General features: G+C 51.1%; 2 protein-coding genes across 4 annotated transcripts in view; one reads left to right on the top strand and one right to left on the bottom strand.

Annotated features, from left to right (window-relative positions):
- The window catches only part of ncbp3 (nuclear cap binding subunit 3), an 84689-nt gene that overhangs the window by 6720 nt on the left and 55080 nt on the right, over nt 1-22889 (top strand). The window contains exons 2-3 of one of the 2 annotated variants that reach the window (XM_069910375.1): nt 17236-17405; nt 19752-19871. In XM_069910375.1, coding sequence (XP_069766476.1) covers nt 17343-17405; nt 19752-19871 — 183 coding nt within the window. In that variant the 5' untranslated portion in view covers nt 17236-17342. The remainder of the gene's footprint in view (nt 1-17235; nt 17406-19751; nt 19872-22889) is intronic. The other variant, XM_069910376.1, reaches the window with a different exon arrangement.
- Nucleotides 586-21891, bottom strand: smtnl (smoothelin, like). 2 transcript variants are annotated; one of them, XM_069910390.1, is made up of 8 exons: nt 21215-21890; nt 13242-13323; nt 11001-11195; nt 7695-7770; nt 5650-5820; nt 4721-4835; nt 3452-3603; nt 586-938 (listed from the first exon to the last, which is right to left on the bottom strand). In XM_069910390.1, exons 1-8 carry the CDS (start codon nt 21521-21523, stop codon nt 812-814), a joined length of 1227 nt encoding a protein of 408 aa, XP_069766491.1. In that variant the 5' UTR covers nt 21524-21890; the 3' UTR covers nt 586-811. The 2 variants fall into 2 exon arrangements, with proteins under 2 accessions (XP_069766491.1, XP_069766492.1); XM_069910391.1 differs by lacking the exon at nt 11001-11195 and having other exon boundaries at nt 21215-21891.

Below are 22889 nucleotides of genomic sequence, written 5' to 3'. Positions count from 1 at the left end.
CATTTAAGAGACTCTTAGACAGACACATGGATGTGAGAGGGTTATGGGTGTGGGGGAGGTAGGGTTACATTGTTGTGGAGCAGGTTTACATAGCTCAGCATATCATTATGGGCTGAAGAGCCTGTACTGTGCTGGAATGTTCTAAGGATCCTTTACATTACCATCGAGATCAGGTGGGTCTTAGTGTTACGCCTCCTCTGTTATAACACAGTGCTCCTGTCAGCAGGTCAGACAGTGTCCTTTATAGAGTCAAGATAAAGACACAGAACCAATGTGGCTCTGTGAATGGAGAGGGAAGGGGAGTGGAGAGCTGCAGGGAAGCAGACAGAGGGACGGGGAAGAAAGGGAGAATGGGGAATGGGCCAGCAGGAACCGGAGAAGTCGATGTTGATGCCACCCAGATGGAAAGAGCATAGACGGAAAATTTCTTGTTTTACTCCATTATGGGACTTGGGGGTAACAGAGTCATGAGCTGAGGGCTGAGAAGGAGAGAGCCACCCATGATCTCTGGGGTGAGACCAATTCTCATGAACAATCTTCTAAACTTTGGTTTAGTGCAGGGTTTGTAGGAAGCCATCCTGACAATACAAGTGAATCTTTTCTTTATTGTAATCTTTCAGTGAGACGGTACGTGCGAATGTCTCCTGTCTGCCAACCGTGATATGCCTTGCAATTGGTTCTGCTGTTGCATTAACGGGAGTTGCTGGTTGGAATTGTTTGTCCCCTGGCACACCGCTGAGGTTTGTCTGCACCACGTCAGGGATCCCCTGGGCTCTGCGCCCACCCCATCATGTCCGGAAGCCATGTGGGTTCACTCAAAGCGCCGCAGGTGGTTGTAGAGCGATTGGACGTAGGTGAAGATGCACATGGGGTCAGGTTTATTCCCCATCACCATCATGTCCTCCACTTCGATGAGCCTGTCGCAGTGGGCCAGTTTCCTGCAGAAATATCACAAGGTTCTCACTTGCTCAGCACCTCTCCCTGCCCTCCTTTCATAGAACACTACAGCACAGTACAGGCCCTTCGACCCTCGATGTTGTGCCGACCCATATATTCCTTCCTAATAAAAAGTACTAACCCCTCCCTACCCAGTAAACCTCTATTTCCCATCCATCCATGGGCCAGTCTAAGAGTCTCTTAAATGCCCCTAATGTTCCAGCCTCCACCACCATCCCCTGTAAGGCATTCCAGGCACTCAAACTCTCTGTGTAAAAAAAACTTACCCCTGACGTCTCCCCTAAACTTCCCTCCCTTAACTTTGTACACACGTCCTCTGGTGTTTGCTGATCCTGCCCTGGGGACACAGGAGCTGGCTGCCCACCCTATCTATGCCTCTCAGAATCTTGTAAACCTCTATTGTCTCCTCTCATCCTTCTACACTCCAAAGAGAAAAGTCCCAGCTCTGGTAACCTTGCTTCATAAGATGTTTCCCAATCCAGGCAACATCCTGGTAAATCTCCTCTGCCCCCTCCACAGCTTCCACATCCTTCCTGTAATGAGGTGACCAGAACTGAACACAATGCTCTAAGTGTGGACTCATTAGAGATTTGTAGAGGTGCAACATGACCTCTCAACTCCTGAACTCAATCCCCCCAACTGGTGAAGCCCAGCATCCCATAGGCCTTCTTAACTATCCTCTCAACCTGCGTGGTGACCTTGAGACATGCATGGATTTGGGACCCAAGGCCCCTCTGTTCAATGAAGGGTATTTGCAGCAGGTTCACCTGTAATTACAGTGGTTATTTCTTCTGGGGAGAGGAGAGGGGATGCATGGACATCATCCAGACTGTGGTTACTGGCACTGGGGGTTTTAGACAGGTCCATGATCCCCCTGAGTCAAGTTCAGTGTCACATGTTCCAAGGTAGTGAGAAAGTCCATTTTGCAGCTAGTTAACCTGTACATATTAAGCCACAGAATGCAGAGTTTCAGAGAGAGATCTGTCAGGGCTCTCCAGGTTAATACAGGAGTCTGCTAACTCTCCTTGAATCTGGTGGTGTGTGATCGCACACTCATGAACCTTCTTCCCTAGGGGTGGGGGTGGGGGGGGGGGTGGGTGAAGGGAGTTTGGCCAGGGTGGGATGAAGCTTTTATCTGGCTCTCTGATGGTTTGGATTTGATGTTAATCACATTGTAGCCCAACAACAAGAGTAGTGGTGGATGATACTTCTCAGACTGGAGGCCTGTGACCCATGATGTCCCTCAGGGATCGGTGCTGAGGCCATTGTTGTTTGTCAGTCACTTACATCAGTGATCTGGATGATAATGTGGGAAATTGGATCAGCAAGTTTGCAGTTGACTCTAAGATTGGAGGCATTGTCAGTGAGGAAAGTTTTCAAAGCTTGCAGAGGGATCCGGACCAGCTGAAAAATGGCAGATGGAATTTAATGCAGACAAGTGTGAGGTGTTGCATTCTGGAAGAACAAACCAAGAAAGGACGTACATGGTGAATGGTCGGGCACTGAGGAGTGCGGAAGAACAGAAGGACCTGGGAATATAGATACATAATTCCCTGAAAGTGGCATCACAGGTGGACAGGGTTGTAAAGAGAGCTTTTGGCATATTGGCCTTCATAAATCAAAGTATTGAGTACAGGAGTTGGGATGTTATGGTAAAGTTGTATAAGACATTGGTGAGGCCAAATTTGGAGAATTGTGTGCAGTTTTGGTCAACTAACGACAGGAAAGATATCAATAAGATAGAAAGAGGGCAGAGAAGATTTACTAGGATGTTGCCCAGACTTCAGGAACTGAGTTACAGGGAAAGGTTAAACAGGTTAGGATTTTATTCCCTGAAGCATAGAAGAATGAGGGGAGATTTGATAGCGGAATTTAAAATTATGAGGGGGATAGATAGAGTTAATGTAGGTTGGCTTTTTCCACTGAGGGTGGGTGAGATACAAACCAGAGGACATGGGTTAAGAGTGAAAGGGGAAAAGTTTAGGGGAACATGAGGGGGAACTTTTTCATACAGAGAGTGGTGGGGATGTGGAATGAGCTGCCAGCTTACGAGGTGAATGTGGGCTCAATTTTAACATTTAAGAAGAATTTGGACAGGTCCATGGATGGGAGGGGTATGGAGGACTATGGACTGGGTGCAGGTCAGTGGGACTAGGCAAAATAATGGTTTGGCAAAGACTGGAAGGGCTGAAGGGGCCTGTTTCTATGCTGTAACATTCTATGGTTATAACATTCACACAGCCAGTGATTAGACTGCTCATTTTAAAGTAGGGTACCTTTAAATGAATCTAAAATCCTCTGGGGCTTTCTCCCCAGACAACGGTTGGAGGGATATTTAACCAGATTGTTCCATAACGCTGTATGCTCTCACCCCAACACACACTAGTTCTGGTCCCTGATCCATCCAATGGGTCTGATACCCTCCCCTGGATCTCTGCTGTGAACCTAGGCATGTGGGCCATGTCTGACCTGGGTGGTGGGGGGGTGTACTCACTCAGCCAAGCCGAACGCCAGCTCAAAGTTCTGCTTGCGGTTACTTGGGTTCAGCTCATTGTAGTCGAACGATTCTGGGAAGAAGGAATGGATGAGAGCGCAGAATGCCATCCCATTACTCCAGCTCGAGGAAAAATTCTGGATATCAATCAACTGGAAGGAAATGTCAGATGTTTACAATCCCTCTCTGATTACAGAGGCTCTGCAGGCAAGGGTTAGATGCACTCATCAAATGCTGCAAAGTCAGGGACAGCGTGGGCTGGACAGGCAAAGTTCTGTCTGCTCTGTATCCAACATTAACATTTAAAGATACATTTGTAATCTATGCTGTCTCTACTGTTGAGTGTGTGATGGCTCAGTGCAAAGGGTCTTCGCTCAGTGTCTGAACCTAGGAGTGTGTGATGGGACAGTGTGGAGGGAGCTTCACTCTGGGTCTGACCCCAGGAGTGTGTGATGGGATAATGCAGAGGGATCTTCACTCTGTGTCTGACCCCTGGAGTGTGTGATAGGACAGTGTGGAGGGAGCTTCACTCTGGGTCTGACCCCAGGAGTGTGTGATAGGATAATGCAGAGGGATCTTCACTCTGTGTCTGACCCCAGGAGTGTGTGCTGGGACGGTGTGGAGGGAGCTTCACTCAATGTCTGACCCTGGGACATCCAAATAGAAAGGTAGGACCCTGTGGCATCCAGATAGACTTCAAGATGCAGGAGAGTGAAATACCTGTGTATTTAGGCTGGTAAAAGTTCAGGGCATCAGGAGGGGAAACGTTGGCCAGAAATTACCCAGTTTCTGATGACTGCTGTCGGCTGGTCCGCCCATTTCTGGGCGGTGAACCTCGGGGTTGATGATGGGCTCTGACCATTGGTGCAGGCCACAGACCAGCGCATTGAGCGGAGGTAGCCCCTGGCTGGAGATATCTTGTAGCCTGTCTCTTCCCACACGTTATGAAACACAAACGCTGGAGGATCTTGTGTCCATCGGAGGTACAGATGTATAACCAACGTTTCAGGACTGAGCCCTTCTTCAAGGTGAATGCTGCGAGACCTGCTGAGTTCCTCCAGCATTTCTGTGTTCACTACAGTCTCGGTGTCTGCAGACCCCCCCCTCCCAAAGCCTGGGGACGTTACCTGACCTCCCCCAACAGCTTGGGGGCGTTACAGGACCCCCCGTCCCATGGCCTGGGGGTGTTACCCGACCCCCCCTCCCACGGCCTGGGGACGATACCCGACCCCCCTCCCACAGCCTGGGGATGTTACCCTTCCTGCTCACCTTGTATCCGATGGTTTTGGAACGGCACCATTCCAGGAGGATCTGCTTGATACTGCTCGCACTTGCAAAACTCTGCGACCTCTGCAGCTTTCCCTTTGTCTCTCGGTCTTTACCCCTGGGAAAAGCCGGGACACAGTGACAGGTAGCATCCACAGGCTGGGGGCTTGTGGGTCTCTGGCTGAATGATCCATCTCACGGTACCCACTGCCAGGAGTCAGTTTACAGACTGTTAGCGTGGACATTAGCACAATACTTCTACAGGTCCAGTGACCCAGGTTCCAATCTGCGGAGTTTGTGCGTTCTCTCTGTGTCTGTGTGTTTCCTCTGGGTTCACGCCACATTCCAAGACGTACAGGGTTTGTAGGTTAATTGGACACAGGGTCATTGGCCGGAAGGGTCTGTTACCATGCTGTATATCTTTATACTGGAATTCAGCCCACCTGCCACTTCATAATGGTGTTGGCTCCTGTTCTCACATGGCAACCAACCTGGGTCAGGGGAGCAGTGAAGCAACAGCAATAACCGTTGTGCCATACTGTTGCCCAGATGGCAGCTTAGCACAGCATGATCCCACAGATGACAGGGACCAGGTGTATTTTTTTGTGTTAATGTCAGGGATATTTTGCCCTTATTCAAAATGAGGTTGGTAGGAACACCTCCATCGACATGAACCAGAGAGTGATTTTGTCCAAATAACGTCCCCTTCATGCATGTGGGGTTCTCAAAGACAGCTTTACACAGTGAAAGGTTTCCTTAACTATCCTTCCCATGATGCAGAGGTCCCTCACCACCCCTCTCGTGGTGCAAAGTTGCCTCATCACCCCCCCCTCCCACAGGGCAGAGCTCCCTCACTGCCCCTCCCATAGTACAGAGCTCCTTCGCCGCCCCTCCTACCCTCCCCCATACTGTTTTTCAGGCTGGGTTCTAACCTGCTGCTTTCCTGTTCGAACTTCTCAAAGAGCGCCTTCCTGGATTGGGGTCCCGATATCCGGGGCAGAGTCTGTGACCGCATCAGCAGGGGTCTTTTCCCCCCCTGTCGCGGCAGGGTTGGGGGCGGTGACCGGGATTTGGAAGTCACACCCGAGTAAAGGTCAAGGACACTGTAGAAAGAAACCATTGAGGTAAAGATGTTAGAAAACCAATGCTGACTCTGGAGAACAGAGTTCAAACACCAAGCTGGTCACACAGGGAACTTTAGAGAATAAAGATAGCGAGGCATAACCCAATGATGGAAATAAGGTGCCCAAACAAAATCATAGGGGGTTAGGGGGAGGGGGAGGAGACGGCCCAACAGGCAGGAGGTCATAGGTGGCTAAGGGAGGGAGGGCACAGCAGCAAATGGGGTGGGGGGAATGGCTCTGTGAATGGAGAGGGGGGTGGAGAGCTGGAGGGAAGGGGACAGAGGGACAGGGAAGGGAGGGAGAACGGGGAGTGGGCCAGCAGGTACTGGAGAAGTCGGTTCGGTTGGACAGAGCCCAGATGGAAAATTAGATGTTGTTCCTTCATTTTAAGGGTGGTTTTGGTGTGACAGTACACGAGTCCGTGGACGGACATGTGAGTGTGGGAGTGGGGCGTGGAATTGAAGTGGTCGGACACTAGGAGATCCCTGTCACTGATGCGGACAGTGAAGGTGGTCAGTGAAGTGATCTCCCAGTCTGTGTCCAGACTCTCCAATGTAGAGATGGCCACAACAGGAGCCAGATGCAGTAGATCAGTCCCACAGCTTCACAAGTGAAGTGTTGCTTCACCTGGAAGGACTGTTTGGGGCCCTGAATGATAGTGATGGTGGAGGTTATTCGGGGAGTCAGGGATATATGAGGTTAAAGTGTTACTGAGATTGGAAATGAGGGACTGAGGATTGCTTCAAAACTAACTCCTGAGTGCTACCAGACAAGGTGGACTCTGCTCTGATCTATGGTCTCATAGCAGTTGGCAGCTTCCTGGCCGTAAACCAGCTTGGGCAACCCCATCGCCTTGATGCCAACAGGAGCGTGTAGTGGCACAGCGGGTAATGCTGTTCCCTCACGGCTCCTGGTACCTGGGAGTGACTCTGACCTCCATTCCCGTCTGTGGGGTTGCCACTTCTGCCCGAGATGGCGTGCATTTCACCACATGGAGGTGGGGGTGAAGGGGGTCCGGTTTCCTTTCACATCCCAAAAATGTGAGGGCCAGCTAACCACTGGCTGAGGGAACCTCAGGGGGTGTTTGGTAGCCGAAAGATTAATTGATGAAGGTAATGAGAGGGTTGTAAAGAGAGCTTTTGCCACATTGACCTTCTTAAATCAAAGTATCAAGTACAGGAGTTGGGATGTTGTGGTAAAGTTGTATAAGACATTGGAGTATTATGTGCAGTTTTGGTCACTGAACTACAGGAAAGATATCAACAAGGCAGCGTGAACTGAGTTACAGGGAAAGGTTAAACAGGTTAGGACTTTATTCCCTGGAGTGTAGAAGAATGAGGGGAGATTTGATCAAGGTATTTAAATTTATGAGGGGGACAAACATAGTAAATGTAGGTCAGCTTTTCCCACTGTGGGTGGATGAGATACAAACCAGAAGACATGGGTTAAGGATAAAAGGGGAAAAGTTTAAGGGGAAACATGAGGGGGAACTTCTTCACACAGAGAGTGGTGGGAGTGTGGACGAGCTGCCAGCTGAAGTGGTGAATGCGGGCTCAATTTTAACATTTAAGAAGAATTTGGACAGATCCATGGATGAGAGGGCTATGGAGCTGTAAGGACTGGGTTCAGGTCAGTGGGACTAGGCACAGACTAGAAGGGCCGAAGGGGCCTGTTTCTGTGCTGTAACATTCTATGGTTCTAACTGGCTGCTGGGTTAGGACAGGGTGATGAGACCAATGGCATTGCTCTTGTTGGAGCTAGCACAGACCCAATGGGCCAAATAGACCGCAGCTTCATAATTAATAAGGATGTATTAGTTACGGAGCTGATGCAAAGCTTCAGAGGGTCTTCACCTGGAGGGAGAATGGACGTCACTAGACATCGAGTGACTGACTGAAGAGACTGTCTTACTAACGTTGGTGTTCTTGTCTGCAAGAAGAACAAAGATAGGATCACAGTATAGAAATGTCCACCCCAACCCAGATCCCATTTGTCCACATGCACCACATTATCCCAGAATCTGTTTGATGTTGTAATGCAGACCACCCAGCTCTCTGCACACACTCAGATCTGCTCTGACCGTTTCATGAGATGCTGGTCAGAATCAGAATTTATTGCCTTGAACATGTCACGAAAAATGTTGTTTTGTGGCAAGATTACAGTGTAAATATTGATACAAATAACATTTTACAAATAATTAAATTAGTGCAAAAGAAGAGAAGGTGAAGTCATGTCTGTGGTTCATTCAGGAATCTGTGGAGGGGAAGAATCTGTCCTTATGCCGCTGAGTGCTCATCTTCAGGCTCCTGCATCCCATTCCCAATGGTAGCAGAGTAGCAGACATGGCCTGGATGGTGGGAATCCTTGAGGATAGAAGCTGCTTTCTTGAAACACTGTCTCTTGTCGACGTCCTTGATGGAGTGAAGTCTGGTGCCTGTGATGTCGCGGGCTGAGTTCACAACTCTCTGTAGCCTTTTCCTGTCCTGAGCATTGGCGCCTCCGTATCAGTGATGTAACTGGACAGAAAGCTCTCCTCTGTACACCTGGAGAAGTTTACAAGATTCTGTGGTGACGTACCGAATCTCCTCCGACTCCTCACGGTATAGCCGCTGGCAAGCCTTCTTCGTGATTGGTAGATCTTCAGAGATGTTGACACTCAGGAATTTGAAGTCCTTAACCCACTCACTGTTGGCCCCTGTGTTCAGGGGATGGTGACGTCACTGGCAATGCTGGCATTGACTCTCCTCCCTCACTGCCCTGCATTGTGGACCCAGTCAGCGTGTGGGACCGTGCAGTGCTGTCACAGAGACGTTGCTGTAGATCAGGCAGATGGCACGTTCTAGGGGCAGAATCTTCCAACATGCTGGGTGACGTTGATGTTTTCAGCAAGGAGTGACGAGAGCCTGGCCCTAAAACTGGATGGACCGCAAAGGTATAAAGTGGGTGATGACTTGCCTGGACATGCACTAGAGCCACCAGACCCTCGAACCGCACCCTGAACCTCAACTGAAGATTCCCTGATCATGTCGGAGGTTTGGATCTGGAGCTTGGGTTGTTGATGGATTAAACAGAGGTCAGTGTGGCTGCGGGTGGGGAAGGGCAGGCTGGAAGCGAATCCACGGACACTCAGCGTCTCTGCAGGGACTCTCTTTTGCTTTTCTTGTATTGTAAGGGGCGCCGGGCAACACTAATGGCAACTCTTTGCCTGACGGCTGGCAGGTTTAAATATTGAATGAATGTTCCATTTTTAATGTATTATTTTGTGGCAATAAAAGGAACTTTGGAATGTTTCAGGATCACCTCTCACACCTGTCCAATACCCCATCACCTCTTGGCCCTCCCCCAGGTCCTTGCCCCTTTCGTATTGTTGCTTCACTCCCTTTTCACTTGTCTCGATAAAGAATCTCAACCTGTAGCGTTGTCTGACCATCTGTCCCCATGGATGCTGCCCGTCCCGCTGGGCCCAGTACCGCTGCAGCTCTCTGTGTGCTCAAGGTTGAGCATCTGCATTCTTTCTGTTCTCCACCAAAAGGTTCATCTGCTCTATCGAGGCACCACTTTTATTTTTAACTTGCTGTAACTTGGAATATTTATCTATCTCTCCGTTCATGAATATTGTTCATACTGTGGCAGTTGGTACAGCTTGCTGACCTGTGAGGCTGCAGCAGGGAAGAATTTCAGTACCTCTGTACATTGTACTGATGGACCTGTCAAGAAGCATCATGTCAGATCTCCAAGCAGTCAGGGAAGTGAGGGAGAACCCATTCATTCCCACACAGACGGCACCCAAGGTCAGAGTTCGTCATAGTCGTACATACTGACATCAAAAACATGAGCAGGAGTCGGCCATCCGGCCCATCAAGCCGGCCCTCCCCCCCCCATTCAATAAGATCGTGGCTGATCCGATGATGGGCTCATCTCCACCGACCTGCCTTTTCCCCATATCCCTTAATTCCCCAACTATGTGAAAATTCTATCCAACCTGATCTTAAATATATTTACTGAGGTCGCCTCCACTGCTTCATCAGGCAGCAAATCCTACAGATTCCCCACCCTCTGGGAAAAGCCATTCCTCTTCATCTCCATCCTAAATCTACTCCCCTGGAGCTTGAGGCCATGTCCCCTCGTTCTCGTCTCCCCCACCAATGGAAACAACTTATCGAACTCTATCTTATCTATTCCTCTCATTCTTCTAATTGCAGGGAGTACAGTCCCAAACGACTCAATCTCTCCTCATAGGCCAACCCCTGCATCCCTGGAATCAACTGGCCTCACTAGGACCTGGTACAGTAACAGCAGAACCTCCCTGCTCCTGAATTCCATCCCTCTAACAATGAGCACAGAAACAGATTGTTCAGCACAGCCAGTCCATGACAACTTTGTCTAAACTGGTCTCATTTGCCTGCATTTGGATCCTATCCGTCCCAACCTTCCCAATCTGAGGACCTGTCGAAATGTCTTTTGAACATTGCAGTTGTCGCCGGCTCTCACTTCCTCAGGCAGCTCGTCCACACACCCACTGCCCTCTGTGTACAGAAGGTGCCCCTGAAGTCCCCTTTAAATCTTTCCCCTCTCACCGTTACTCTATGCCCTCTAGTTCAAAAGTTCTTTTAATTTTCACGTAATAATACATTAAAAATGTAACGTATATGATAAACCTGTCCGCCGTAAGGCAAGCAGAGTCTCCGTGAGCATTGCCCAGCGCCCCTATCAATAAGGGAAAGATAAGCAAAAGAGAGTCCCTTCACGGTCACTGAGTGTCCGTGGATTTGCTCCCAGCCCTCCCACAGCCCCTGCAGCCACACACACTCCCGTTCGATCCCTCGGCAACTCGGGCTCCAGATCTAAACCTCCAACTGATCAGGAAGCCTTCATCAGCACCCGAGGCCCTTCTTGCCCTCAGCATCCTCTTGAATCCCGTCCGATCCCTGGTTCCCATGAGTCAGTTCTAGACTGGCCCACCCTACGGAATAGATTGAGGCCGGATCTGTGGTGCCCCTCAGGTCCCATTGAAATCTTTCCCCTCTCACGGTAAATCTTTGCCCTCTGATTTTAGACCGCCCTATCGTGAGGACTGTGGTGTTGTGAGCCAGATTAGTGGGAGGAAGGACCCAGCCACACCAAGGGCATCTCAGGACCTGTGCCTTGGATCCACTCACCTGCCTGCTCTGCAGTCTGGCCTTTACTCAAAGTCAGATGGCTGAGAGATTCTGGCCGGGATACTCCACCACTCGAGACTTCTGCAGAAAACTTCTCCCCGGACTTGGTTACTGCGGAGATGGGCAAGTGAGCCAGGCCCACCGCTGCAGGCTGATGCTCCTGTAGAGCTGGGATGGGGGCAGGCACTTCCTTCCCTGTGGAAAGAGGGATACGTTTGAGCTGAGGGGCAGAAGGGAGAGATTTGGCCTGTGTTCCTCACTCGTGGGACAGCTTCCTTGTGTAATGAGTGTCGACAAGGACTGGAGCTCCATGTTAGCACCTGGGCAGTTCTGAGGAGTGGTTGGTGCATGAGGCAATGGTTCACTGAAGGTAGAAGAGTTAGGAGTGACCTTATTGAAACTCCAAAGGTACTGAAGGGATTGACATGGTGGATGCTGAGAGGACATTTCACTTGTGGGGATATCTCGAAGCACAGTTTTGGAAGAAGTGGTCACGTTTACAAGAGAGAGAGGTAGAGGGAGTTCTTCTCTAGGAAGGACCTGATAAATAGCCGTTAGGTCTTGTCCCTGGCAGAGTGGGTGAGGATGATGGATGATGGAATCCTGCAGCTGTGGAGGCTAAATATATTCACCCCTGCACAGCCCTTGGGTCAGCGGGAAAGTCAGGAGTTTTGGAGGGGAGGAAGGTGGAGCTAAGGGCAAGGTCCGATCAGCTGTGCTAGGTTCTCCAGCCTTAAGAACATAGAATGGTACAGCACAGGAACAGGCCATTCAGCCCACAATGACCACTCTGAATATGATGTCCCATTTAAACTACATCTCTTCTGCCTGCACACGATTCTTCTAGAATACTACCATTGTATCCACTTTCACCACTACCCCTGGCTGCCCATTCCAGGCACAAACCACCCTCTGTGTTTAAAAAAAACTTGCCACGCACATCTCCTTCAAACTGCCCCCTTCCCAAAAGAAGTGGCCAGAAATGAGAGGGGAGGATGAATCTTTGGAATTCTCTGCCAGAGGAGGCTGTGGCTGTCACAAATGTGTCCAATTCCGAGATCGACAGATGGATCTCAGGATGGTGCTGAAGTAAAAGAACAGACACGATCTGATTGAAGGATTGAGCTAGCACGAGAGACTGAATGGCCTCCTATTCCTAATAATGAAATAAACCTTGACCCTCAGTTCACCAGGGGGACCCCTGGAAGATTCTCCAACCAGTTGAGTCTGCTTTGCTCTGACTATGTTCTTGCAATAACTGCACTCCGTACTGTGATTTTTACCGTCTGGGATAACTAGCAGGACTGATCGCAAAACAAACTTTCTCACTTCACCTTGGTACAAGTGACAATGAATCTGAATCTGAAGTGGATCTCCCCTTCTCTGGTTCAAACAATGCAGTGGGATGGTTTCCATGGGCCTGATGGCATAGACTGATGTGAAGAGTATCACCCCTGACACTTTTTTATAACATAACATTTATTTCAACAAACAACATGACAAAACACAAACTGTACACACAACTACAGCTAATAAATCACTCACATTCAGAGAGAGAAAACACAGCAACAGGCAGGAAATCAATATTGCCCCCAATACATACAATTTACATTTCAAATTAAAATCCTGTTGTTACACTCTACAATGTACGCGGTCTCCTGGGGGACCCACCGTTCCTGGAACTCGGCCACCATCCCCTCGGACACCATGCTTGGGCCTGGATGTAGCCCCGAAAGAGGAGCAGGAAGTCAGCCCGCCCCAGACCCTCAATGCCTGCCCCCTTGACCTGTGAATGCCCACTTTGGACAGGCCCAGCAACCATCCCACAAGATCGACTGAATGCCACAGCCCCTGTCCACACTGGGCGGCCGTAGATCAGGAGCACAGGGCTGAAGTGCAGCCAGAACTCGAGGAGCAGCCCCTTCAGGTGGCCAAAGAGGGGCTGCAGCTTCTCGCACTTCACGCACACGCGGTACACCGTCTCCTCCTGGCAGCAGAGGTAACAGGTCATCCCTGGCACTGCCGCATCTATCAGTGCCGTAACATCCTGGTTTCTCCAGCGGGAACTTGAACCCACCACCTGCTGACCCCAGGCAGACAATCCCTTCAAGAAGGACAAGGTCTGGTGGAACGTGGGGCAGAGCGCATCACTCAGGTGCTGTAGGATAAAGAAGAGTGGACTGGATGAAAACATACAGAGGTGGAGAAGGTGTCAAGGGGAATGATCGTCTCCAGCCTTGCCTCTTTCAGAGTGGAGGGAAATCACTTGTGCCATCTGTCTGCCTCCTTCCATCCCATTCTGCTCTGCCAGCTCTCCTCCAGGCTAGAGAGACAAGAAAGAGAAAGGAAAAGTGTTACATTTCAGGAAGATATCTGAGCTGAGTGTCCGGTTCTGGAGTCAGGGATCGACCTGCGGAGGCTGATGGGGAGGGGGTCTGGAAGTCCTTTCTGCCAACAAATGGTCCCAGGTCTATGATATTAAACAGGAAAGATGCTTGAGTCCAGTGCAAAATCCAGCAGAGCTAGAGAAATGCAGCAGGTCATGCAGTATCCTCAAGGAAACCAGCATTTTGAGCCTGGGCCCTTCATCAAGGAGCAGTTCTACAATGGTCAGAGTCCTTGAGTTCTACAGCATAGAAACAGGCCCTTCAGCCCAACTGCTCCCTGCTGACCAAGGAGCTTTTCCATGCTAATCCCATTTTGCCTGCATGGATCAGTTGGGCTGCTTTCCCTGAAACAGGCCACTCTGCCTGCGATGCCTCTTTCAAAGAATTGTAGACCTGATCCCCAAGTCCATCCGTTCACCAATGTTCCTCAGCGCCCGACATGTGAGTGCGTGTGTGCTTATGTGCGTGACTTCCCAAGGTACATCACCTCCCACTTGTCAGGGCTTATCCACAGCTCTGTCTGCACTCCAAAGTGAAGGCGAGAGATCACACCAACTTCAAAGGAGGGTGGGGGCATTCACCAGTGTCCATGGACAAGTCGTCATTCTCCAAATAACATGACTTCAACACAGTTTCATGCACAACTGATGTGTTTTTTTCATTACAATCCTGCAAAAACTCCAGAGGTTGTGAAAAGTCCTGTACAAATGCAACCCCTGGCTTTGTAGGTTAGACATCACAACCCAGTCAGAAGTGACACTGTTGGCAGAGAGGGAAGGGTAGGCTCCCCAGGACCTTCCCCACATTGAGGAGGGACAGGAATCAACTCCGAAGTTCCGATCTGAGCAGCTCACCTTTGATTCCATTGACCCGCTGTCGTTAGGATAGTGACGAGGATCGGAGTGTGGAGCCTCTCCCTGGCTGAGTCAACTTTCCGACACTTTCTACACAGTTCTTGTAGCCCTGGCTTGGATTCAGACAGTTCTGAAGATTGAGTGTCTGGTGTGGGGTGAGGAGGGGGGGGGATGAGCTCGTTCATTGTTGATGTAGGACAGATGGAGCATAAACAATGATCTTTAAATAGAACAGAAGCCAGAGGCCCAGGAGGCGGGGGTGAGAGGCTGCTTCAAGAGGGTGAGAGTTGAGACACCCTCTCTCCCCAAGATATCGAGGACCCATCTTCATCGCCATCAGAGAAGGAGTGACAGGGGCTGGGAACACAGCAACATCACCCCTCACCCAATCTGACTGATTACCAGCTCTGAAGATGAATGGGAGGAAAATGTTAGTATAATCCTTCCCTGTAAGTGGTGGTTTCTGGAAGACAGGCCAGCAAGGGGGAGGGCGACAAAAATCTCCCCCTTGACTTTTCAAGGTTGTTGAGTAACCCCGTCACTGGGAGAGGTACTGAGCCAAACAAGAGCCAACAGGTGTTATTGGAAATGAGCAGGAGGTGGCCATTCGGCCCATCGAGCCTGCTGCCCCATTCAATGTGATCATGGCTGATCTGATGATGGGCTCATCTCCCCTGATCTGGCTTTTCCCCAGATCCCTTAATCCCCTACTATGTGAAGATCTATCCAACTTGTCTTTTTCTTCAGCACTACTTCCTGCACTCATTCTCTTTGTCTCCTTGAAGACCTAAAAATGACCCAGACTTCCAGTTCCAGGGACAAGTTAAACAGGTTCGGACTTTATTCCCGGGAGCATAGAAGAATGAGGGGAGATTTGATCAAGGTATTTAAAATTATGAGGGGGTTAGACAGAGTAAATGTAGGTCGGCTTTTTCCACAAGGGTAGGTAAGATACAAACCAGAGGACATGGGTTAAGAGTGAAAGGGGAAAGATTTAGGGGAAACTTCTTCACACAGAGAGTGGTGGGAGCGTGGAACGAGCTGCCAGCTGAAGTGGTGAATGTGGGCTCAATTTTAACATTGAAGAAGAATTTGGACAGATACGTGGATGAGAGAGTTAGGGACTGGGCACAGGTCAGTGGGATGGGAGAAAAATAGTTTGGCAGACTGGAAGGGCCAAAGGGACCTGTTTCGGTGCTGTAATGTTCTGTGGTTCTGTCGTCTTGTCAGGTAATGGAGCAGCCAAAATTGGCATGAAACTGAAGTCAGCAACATTTGGCACAGGGAATAAGTGGAACGGGAATGGAGGCGTGGGATCAGGCAGGATTATTGGATGGCAGAAGACAGAGCAGGGGCGCTCCCTACCATTCCTCTGCAATAGAGACCAACCTGCTTACTTCTATCTGAATGGAAACTCCTCATTTTGAGGAACAAGGGTCTCCTGCCCCTCCGTGCAGGAGTCTGAAAACTCACTGCTTAAACACAGTTCTCATCTTCTTCCTACCCAAGTGTGGAGCTCACTCTTCTGTAATGGCTGTGTCTTTGCATCATGCTCCTGCCTTGCTCCTTGAGGTAAGGAAGGCAGTGCACAGAAGGGTCATGAGGCCAACTCTGGGGTGATGTGCTCAGAGAGTTTAGAAGGACGAGAGGTGACCTGACTGAACAATCTGGGCATGCCTAACCTATCATCATGGAATCTCCGGCCTGGGGATGTAATGACCAAATGAGTGTGTGCGGGAACCATGGAGTCTGGGGCACTGAAGATCATCTATACGGAGAGACCCAGGAAGGTGAGACTCAGGTCAAGGTCAGGTCAGCCATGATTATATTGTAGAATCAAAGGCTCTTCTTGCAAACTCTTGCTCTTAGACAATGTATGGAGTGAGCAGTGGGCTACTGGTCGGGAGGGTTTTATATTCTGATTTGGGTTGTCTTGTTGGGAGCGCTTCTTGTTCAGACCAAGAGGACCTGCAAGGGGTGTGTGACATGGTGAGGTCCACCTCCTTCACCACCACCTTCCAGTGCAACACAATGTTCTCAGGTACCCATCACCTCCATCATCTCACCCTCCTCCAGCCTGCATTCCATGAGATCTCTGGCTCCACCATCTCCTTCATCCCTCAACTCTGCCTGCAGCGGCCCCTCTACCTCTCTCCACTTCCACGATGCCTTTCAAACCTTCCCCCCCATGTCTGGGTATGGGGTCACCAGTCAGTCCCTGGTCATACAGCGTAATATCAGCTCCTGCCTGACCACGTGCTGGTGCCACACGAGCAAAAGACATTGTTTTTCCCCAGTGAGGCTAATGCGCGAGCCCCTGAACACAGCCAGATCCACGGTAACCTAATCCCCACCGAGTTCTCCTGCCTCGGACCTTCTCTCAGCTGTCATCTAATGAAACAAGGCCCAGATCAGTAGCAAGTGAACCCAGTATGGGGTCAAGCTGTCAAGGAGTACTGTCACTGTGGCTCCAGCCAACCTATCACATTTCCTCACACATTGCCCTTCTTCCATTACAGTTGACTAGTCACTGTGACTCTTTTTCTATTCACTCAGGACCACCGTGCCAGGGACTGGCTCACAAAATCTGTCCCCCTCCACATTCTCATCCAACCCAGTGCTGTCATAGCGCGTGTTTCCATGTCCCTAGCGGAGGCACATCTTCTCTGAGCACCCCTAGCTGCTACCCACCTCTCGCTATTCCACATCCCAAAGCAGTCCCAGAATCTTCCCCCTGACTGGTGTTGAGCACGTCCCCAACAAGTGTTGTCTTCCACAAGCTCCCCTAACATCCTTTGTCACACCTGCACCTTGTCCTGTCCCGCTCTGATGTAGGGTCCACTTGTGTTTGTACAGAATCCTTCCCCTCCTTGGAATCGAATGTCTCTGTTACAAATACCATAGAACAGCAATTGAAGAAACGTGGCAGATAATCAATCTGTCATCTCCATTTGGTCAGCATACAGTATGATAACAGGCCTTTCTTGCCCGCAGGCTCATACCACCCAATTGACCGACAACCCTGTACGTTTTGAAGGGTGGGAGGAAACACGCAGACACAGGGAGAACGTGCAAACTCCTTACAGACAGCATGGATTTGAATGTTCCAACTGCACCAGCTCCACCAACATCCCTGGCAATGCTTTACAGGCACCTGCCACTCTGTGAGTGAACAAAATGTACCCCTGACGACTCCCCTAAACTTTCCTCCCTTCACTTTAAAAAGATGTCCTCTGTTATTGGCCATTGCCACCCCACGCTGTCCACCCTATCTAAGTCCCTTATAATCTTCTATAAAGTCACTTCTCGTCCTTCATTGCTTCAAAGAGAAAAGCCCCAGCTCTGTCAACCATGTTTCACATTCTCCAATCCAGGCATCATCCTGGTAAATTTCCTCTGCACCCTCTCTAAAACTTCCACATCCTTCTTCTCGTTGAACGTCAGTGATCTGGGCGATGGATCAGATGGCTTTGTGGCCAAGTTTGCAGGTGATACAAAGTTCAGAGGAGGAACAGATGTTGTTGAGGAAGCGAAGCATTGGGTCTGCAGAGGGTCTTAGACAGGTTAGGAGATGGGGCAAGGAAATGGCGGATGGAATACTGTGTCAGGCAGACTATTATCTAAAGAGACAATGAGTTGAGAAATCAGAGGGGCAGAGGGACTTGGGAGTCCTCATGCAAGACTCCCTGTAGGTTACCTTGCAGGCAGAGTCAGTGATAAGGAAGGCAAATGTAATGCTGGCATTCATTTCAAGAGGGATAGAATATAAAAGCAGGATGTTGACATTGAAGCTTTACAAGGCACTGGTCACCACACTCGGAATATTGTGAGCACTTCTGCACTCCAAAGACAAGGATGTGTTGGCATTAGAGATGGTCCAGAGGAGGTTGACAAAGAGGATCCCCAGTGGGAAAGGGTTTGCATATGAGGAGTGTTTGAAGGCTCTGGGATTCTACATGGAAAGGTGTGGATAGAGTGGACGAGGAGAGGATGTTTCTGAGGTGGGGGAGTCTAGGGCCAGAGGCCACAGCCCCAGAGAACAAACACGTCCCTTTGGAACAGAGTCGAGGAGGAATTTCTTTAACCTTAGGTGGCTGTGAATCTGTGGAATTTGTGTTTCAGACTGGCACCCTTAATTGAGACACAAGGACTTAATGTTCTGAGTCGTGTGTGAAGAAGAGTTGCTTACTCCCACTGACGAGAGGCCGTGGTGAGGGAAGGGAGGTAAAGAAACACGAGGGAGAGTCCGGAGCACGTGTTCCCCGGTGAAGCACTGGACTGGGAGTGTATTACAGGAGCAGATCCAATAGGAGCTTCGGAAGAGGGCAAGATAAACCCAAGCACGCAGGGCTGCAGGGAGTACGACTGATTTCCCAGAGTCACCATGGGTGCAACGGTCAGTATGGAATCTTAGAGCAGACTCCCATTCCCCAAAGAAAGTGGCCCCCTTCACTGTCTGAATGTGGAGCAGCAAAGCCTCTGTCCTCCCAATGTACTCCTGGGATAAAGGATGTCAGTCGGCCAACGAGACTTTGGGTGCAGGGCTGTTTGTAATGCTGGAAGCGGGATATGGGGGAGGGTAGAGGAAAGGAGGGATAGGAGGGGAGAGGAGATGGACAGGGATGGTGTGTTGGCCAAGGGCCACGGTCAGGTTGAGGAACAGATGACATCAGCTCCTCAGAATGTTCTGGTGGCCTGCGGGGGAGGAGCACAGACAGACTGCACTGGCTGAGAGGCAGATTAGTGGCAGCTGGAAGTCAAACAGCTTGGCGTCCAACACAGCCAGCCCATCACCTCCATCAACACAGCCCCTCTCTCCCTCATTTCCTTCTCCTCATCTCTCCCTTTCTCCACCACCCCTCCAGGCTGTTTCTCGTGATCATCTTCTGAGACACTTCCTGGGCCACCTCTCACACTCTCTCTCCAATCCGATTCTCTGACCCTCTTTTCACTCTCTCTCTCTTCCCCCTTTCTCCACTCTCTCCTCATCTCTCTCTCCCACTACCCCACTCTCTCATCCTCTTCATCTCTTCTGCCTCGCGTCCCAATCTATCTCCTTTCACTCTCTCCCACTGTCCTCCTCTCTGCCCTTTCTCAAACCCCCATCTGTCATTCTCCCCTACTACCTATCTCTCCCCCTTTCCACTGTGCCCCTCTCTCCAATCTCTTTCTCTCTCTCTCTCTCCCTCCTCTCTCTTCCCTCTCTACTTTATACCCCTCTTTGCCCTATCTCTCCTTTCTCTCGCACTCTGACTTCCCCATTTCTCATCCTCTTTCTCGCCCCCTCTCCCTCTTTCTCTCTCCCTCTCTCACTCACTCACTCACTCTGTCCCCCCTCCCTGCCTGACCTCACACTCTCTCTCTCCATGGACATCCAGCTGAATTGTTGACATTCTAACCCTCTCCAGAGCTGATCCTGTGAACACATGCAGCAAGCTGCTGCCCCCACATTTAAAAATTTTGTGCCTTCCCTCGAGAACAAGGCTAGTCTCTGAATTTCCCCTTCACAGAACGAATCTGTTAATCCTTTGGAATCGCTTCAGAGGGAAGAGGCGAGACCAGGAATGGCGACTGTGCAAGCATCCATGAATCTGTTCAACCAACCAATCAGATCAGAGCCACCATCTCAGGTGAGACGAAAGATCACCAGGGCTGAGGGAGCTCCGCTCTGTGGGAGGGACAATGAGGGAGCTCCGCTCTGTGGGAGGGGCTGTGGGGAAGCTCTGCACTATGGGACGGATGGTGAGGGAATACTGTAAGACGGGTGGTGAGGGAGCCCCACTCTGTGGGAGGGGCATTGAAGGAGCTCCATGCATTGGGAGGGGGTGGTGAGGGAGCTCTGTTCTGTGGGAGGGACAGTGAGGGAAGTCCTGGCTATAGAAGGAGCAGTGAAGGGGTTCCATACTGTGGGAGAGCCAGTCAGGGAGATTTGCACGCTGTGGAAGGGTTGGTACTGAGTAACAGAGTGAGAAGAGCTGGGAAGGTTGGAGATGTTCAGCTGATGTGGACAGTGGGGAAGGACTGTAACTGTGTATCACTGGGGTATAGTACTGGTGGGGATGGGTCTGTCCCAGTGTAACACTGGAGTACAGAACTGGTGGGGATGGGTCTGTCACTGTGTCATTCCAGGGTACAGTACTGGTGGGGTCAGGACTGTAACTGTGTAACACCAGGGTACAATACTGGTGGGGACAGGACTGTAACTGTGTAACTCCGGGGTACAGTACTGGTGGGGACGGGACTATAACTGTGTAACACCAGGGTACAGTGAGGGTCAGTGTGTATGGGAATCATCCCCCAGTGAGGGTCAGTGTGTGTGTGAGACCTGTCCCCCAGTGAGGGTCAGTGTGTATGTGGGACCTGTCCCCCAGTGAGGGTCAGTGTGTATGTGGGACCAGTCCCCCAGTGAGGGTCAGTGTGTGGGACCTGTCCCCCAGTGAGGGTCAATGTGTGTGGGACCCATTCCCCTGTGAGGGTCAGTGTGTGTGGGACTGTCCCCCTGTGAGGGGGGACCCTATGAGGGTCAGTGTATGTGGGACCCATCCCACAAGTGAGGGTCAGTATGAGGGACCCTTCCCCCAGTGAGGATCAGTGTGTATGGGACCCGTTCCCCCCCCCAGTGAGGGTCAGTGTGTGTGGGATCCATCCCCCAGTGAGGGTCAGAGTGTGTGGGACCCATCCCCCCAGTGAGGGTCAGTATGAGGGACCCGTCCCCCAGTGAGGGTCAGAGTGTGTGGGACCCATCCCCCCAGTGAGGGTCAGTATGAGGGACCCATCCCTCAGTGAGGAACAGTGTGTGTGGGAGCCGTCCCCAGGGAGGGTCAGTGTGTGGGACCTGTCCCCCCAGTGAGGGGTCAGTGTGAGGGACCTGTCCCCCCAGTGAGGGTCAGTGTGTGTGGGACCCGTGAGGGGCATGTCCCTGTCCCTGTCCCGTTCCCCCCCCCCCCCCCCGCCCCCACTGAGAGGTACTCACTCTGCTCTCCAGCGCCGCTGCGCTGCCGGCTGCCCCGGGCTGGGTGCCTGCGGCCGCGGTCAGAGGGTCCAGCCGGCCGGCCAGGCGCTGCATCTGTCCCCGGAGCTCGCTGTTCTCCTGTTGCAGCCTGGCCACGCTCTGGCCCAGGGGCTTCAGCAAGTGGAGCAGCTCCTCCAGTCTCTGCTCCACGTCGCTCCTCAGCGCCCCGATGTCCCGGTGCACCCCCCTCACCGCGTCCCGCAAGGTGCCCTCCAGATGCCCCACGGCCCGCTCCAGCCACTGCGTGTCTGCCGATGCCCCCGGCTCCATGCGGCTGCTTCCTTGGCCCTCGGACCCCACCGTGTTCCGACCCCTCCCTCCTTCCCGTATTCAACTCTCCGTCAGATCTTTCCACTCGCTCCCCGCTGCGCTCTCTTCCCCGATCCTTATCTGCCCCTCGACCCTTCACGGTGTCGATGACGGGCCGCCTGTTCCTCTCTGTCTCCCTCCCACCCCCTCCCCCTCTGTTCTCTTTTTATCTCCCTCTCTCACACAGACTTTCTGTGCCTCTCCTTTCTCTTTCCCTCTCCCTCCCTCCTACTCTATCCACATCTTCTGTCTCATCTCAGCTGGAGTGTGTTGGAATCACAGGCGCCAAGGGAGAAGGAGCCAAGCTGTGGCAGGGCTGATTGGGATGAGGTGCTTTAGGTGAGGGGGGTGGGTGCCCAGAGCAGCTGGTCCGGGGGGAGGGGTGACTGTGATAGAGGAGGAGGAGGAGGAGGTGGGGAGTGTCTCCTTGTAACCAGACACGGTCACTGCACTCACAGCCAATTCAAGCAATGCTTATCAGTAGTGTGGAGACAGGCGGTGGAGCTGGGAAGGAGAGAGAGGGACAGGGATACACACTCACTCTCTCTCTCACACACACAGTCTCTTTTCTCTCTCTCTCACACACACACACACACACACACACACACACAAAGTCTCCCACTCAGACACACACAGTCTCCCTCTCTCTCTCTCACACACACACATACACATAGTCTCCCTCTCACACACAGTCTCCCTCACACACACAGTCTCCCACAGACACACACACACACAGTCTCCCTCTCACACGCACAGCTTCTTTCACACACACACACAGTCTCCTCTCTCACACACAGTCTCTTTTCTCACACAGTCTCCCTCTCACACACCCACACACTGTCCCACACACACACAGTCTCTCACACACACAGCTTCTTTCACACACACAGTCTCTCTCTCTCTCTCTCTCACACACACACACACATACACCAACATGCACAGGCTCACACACAGTCCCTCTCTCACACACACTTACAAGGACAGGGCCACTGACAGCCTCTAACTCTCTGGAGCTCCCTCTCTCCTTTCCTGATCAGATCTTGCAGACATTAATGGAAAGTGAACCCACGCTTGTTCAGTTCAGCCCTAATAACCAACTTGGACAATTGCCAAGAATTTCCCCACTGCATATCCCTCCATTTTTCTCAGTTCCATGTACGTATCTAATTGTCTCTTTAAAGATCCTACTGTTCCTGTGTCCAAACAGACAATACGTATGCAGGACAAATCTTCATCTACACAAATAGATCAATATTGTTTCATGAATATGAGTGTGTCAGATGGTGAGTGTAAGCAGTTCCTTTGGTTGTTCAGCTTACTGGTGGGA

The sequence above is a fragment of the Narcine bancroftii genome, chromosome 14 (genome assembly GCF_036971445.1).
Source record: "Narcine bancroftii isolate sNarBan1 chromosome 14, sNarBan1.hap1, whole genome shotgun sequence".
NCBI classification, from domain to species: Eukaryota; Metazoa; Chordata; class Chondrichthyes; order Torpediniformes; family Narcinidae; genus Narcine; species Narcine bancroftii.
The sequence above is the reverse complement of the archived record's forward strand: the minus strand, read 5'-3'. Positions and strand labels throughout refer to the sequence as shown.